The sequence below is a fragment of the Aplysia californica genome, unplaced genomic scaffold, assembly GCF_000002075.1.
Source record: "Aplysia californica isolate F4 #8 unplaced genomic scaffold, AplCal3.0 scaffold00406, whole genome shotgun sequence".
NCBI classification, from domain to species: Eukaryota; Metazoa; Mollusca; class Gastropoda; order Aplysiida; family Aplysiidae; genus Aplysia; species Aplysia californica.
Window position 1 is genome coordinate 375,409 of NW_004797676.1, and position 1,800 is coordinate 377,208.

Consider the following 1,800-nt stretch of genomic DNA (forward strand, 5'->3'; position numbering starts at 1 on the left):
AAAAGAGAGAGAGAGAGAGAGAGAGAGAGAGAGAGAGAGAGAGAGAGAGAGAGAGAGAGAGAGAGAGAGAGGAGGAGGAGGGATGAGACAGGAAGGGGGGAGGTGAATATAAAAGAAATGGGGAAGGCAAGGGGTGAGGAGAGATCCAAGTAAGAGAGTGAGAGAGGATGTATAGATAATCAGGGAAGTGAAGGAGAGAGAGGAGGAGCAAAAGAGGGAAAGATAGTGAGTGAGGGAGATAAATAATTTGAATCCTTTTACATAATCATCATTAAAAGCAGAAATTTTTTTTAAAGTTTTGAACACTGATAGGAAGAATAGACCACAAAGAAAGAACTTTCATTGGGCCTAAACTCTTTATCTCCCAGGGGGGAAAACCCACTACGTCAGGGCCTTTTTTATGCTAAATCTAAAAATTACAAAAACGTCATTAAATGGGTCATAAAATCACAACTAGCAAACCCATTTAGATAGTTTTTCATCTAATGAATGAACTTCCGGTGTAAGAGACCTGTTTTCAGCAATTTGCGAAAAGTAAATTGATGTCGAAGTCGTCGTAAAGGAATGTAACCGAGCTACTGACCAGCTCACTGGCACAGTGGTTCCAACCACGAGCCACTGGGAGCGGCTTGCCTGAGATAAAGCGGTTAAAAGAACATACAAGTAATTACTTTTTACTGCCTATTTTCATTCAACCTACTGACTTAATGAATTCCTATAATGTGCTACAACTAAGACCTCTGATTTGCACACCAATAATACTTTTTCCCAAAAAAAATAATAGATGTATACACCTCAAAGATAGCTCTTGGCTAAATCAGTCTCCAATGTTTCACTAACCAACAAAATATATCCCCAAAAAATAAGAAAATATCAAACAGCTTCCACATTCCGACACTCCTTAAACATAAACTGATCCTTGATCTTGATAGAGACACCAAAAGAGAACTGAAGGTACTTTGAAGCATTCCCCTACCTGCTGCTTGCCCTGGTGTCTGCAGCTGAGGGAATGCATCCTGTGATGGGTATGGGGAGTGGCCTTGACCTTGGGCAGGGTATGGTGCTGACCCTTGACCTTGAGGAGGATATGGCGCTGACCCTTGACCTTGGGCAGGGTATGGTGCTGACCCTTGACCTTGGGCAGGGTATGGTGCTGAACCCTGACCTTGAGCAGGGTATGGTGCCGACCCCTGACCTTGAGCAGGATATGGTGTACCTTGACTTTGGGGGTAGGGAGGGGCCCCAGAGGGTGGTCCTCCGTACTGTGACATATTATCTGTATACCTGTGGGACAAGAAAGATCCTTCATTTGGTTTCAGCACAAATGCATGACAAAAGAGGGACATGCTGACTTGCCTGACTCTTCTACAATACCTGCACCCTCTGACAATTTGTTTTATTATTCTTCACAGCAAGTTTTGGTTTCAAACTTTACACAAATCAAACTTTTCAGAATTTACACAGCAGTTAGAAAGTGGTGCACAGAAATAAAATCATTCAAATTCTGACACATAATGTATTCCATATGTGTAGAAAAATAAACATGTATTAAAACACCACTTAACCATTAAGTAAGTGAGAATGCTTTATTTGTTCAAAGCAGTTAAGCTGTTCTCCTTCAGCCATCCATCGTTTTGTAAAAAAAAAAACCATCAGGTCTATTTCAAACTTTGACAACTCTGTACAACATACTGCAAAAATCACAGACCTACTGGGAAACCAGACTGAAAATTTAGATCTGAAGAAAATTGTGAGGCATCATGGTGAAATCAAATGCTCATCAAAATAATGAAATCGAAC

At 40.9% G+C, this 1,800-nt stretch overlaps 1 protein-coding gene across 4 annotated transcripts in view; it reads right to left on the minus strand.

Moving 5' to 3' along the window:
- The window catches only part of LOC101854269 (copine-3), a 21,726-nt gene that overhangs the window by 15,407 nt on the left and 4,519 nt on the right, over nt 1–1,800 (minus strand). For all 4 annotated transcript variants that reach the window (XM_035971262.1, XM_035971261.1, XM_005104138.3 and 1 more), the window contains exon 2: nt 977–1,284. In XM_035971262.1, coding sequence (XP_035827155.1) covers nt 977–1,271 — 295 coding nt within the window. In that variant the 5' untranslated portion in view covers nt 1,272–1,284. The remainder of the gene's footprint in view (nt 1–976; nt 1,285–1,800) is intronic.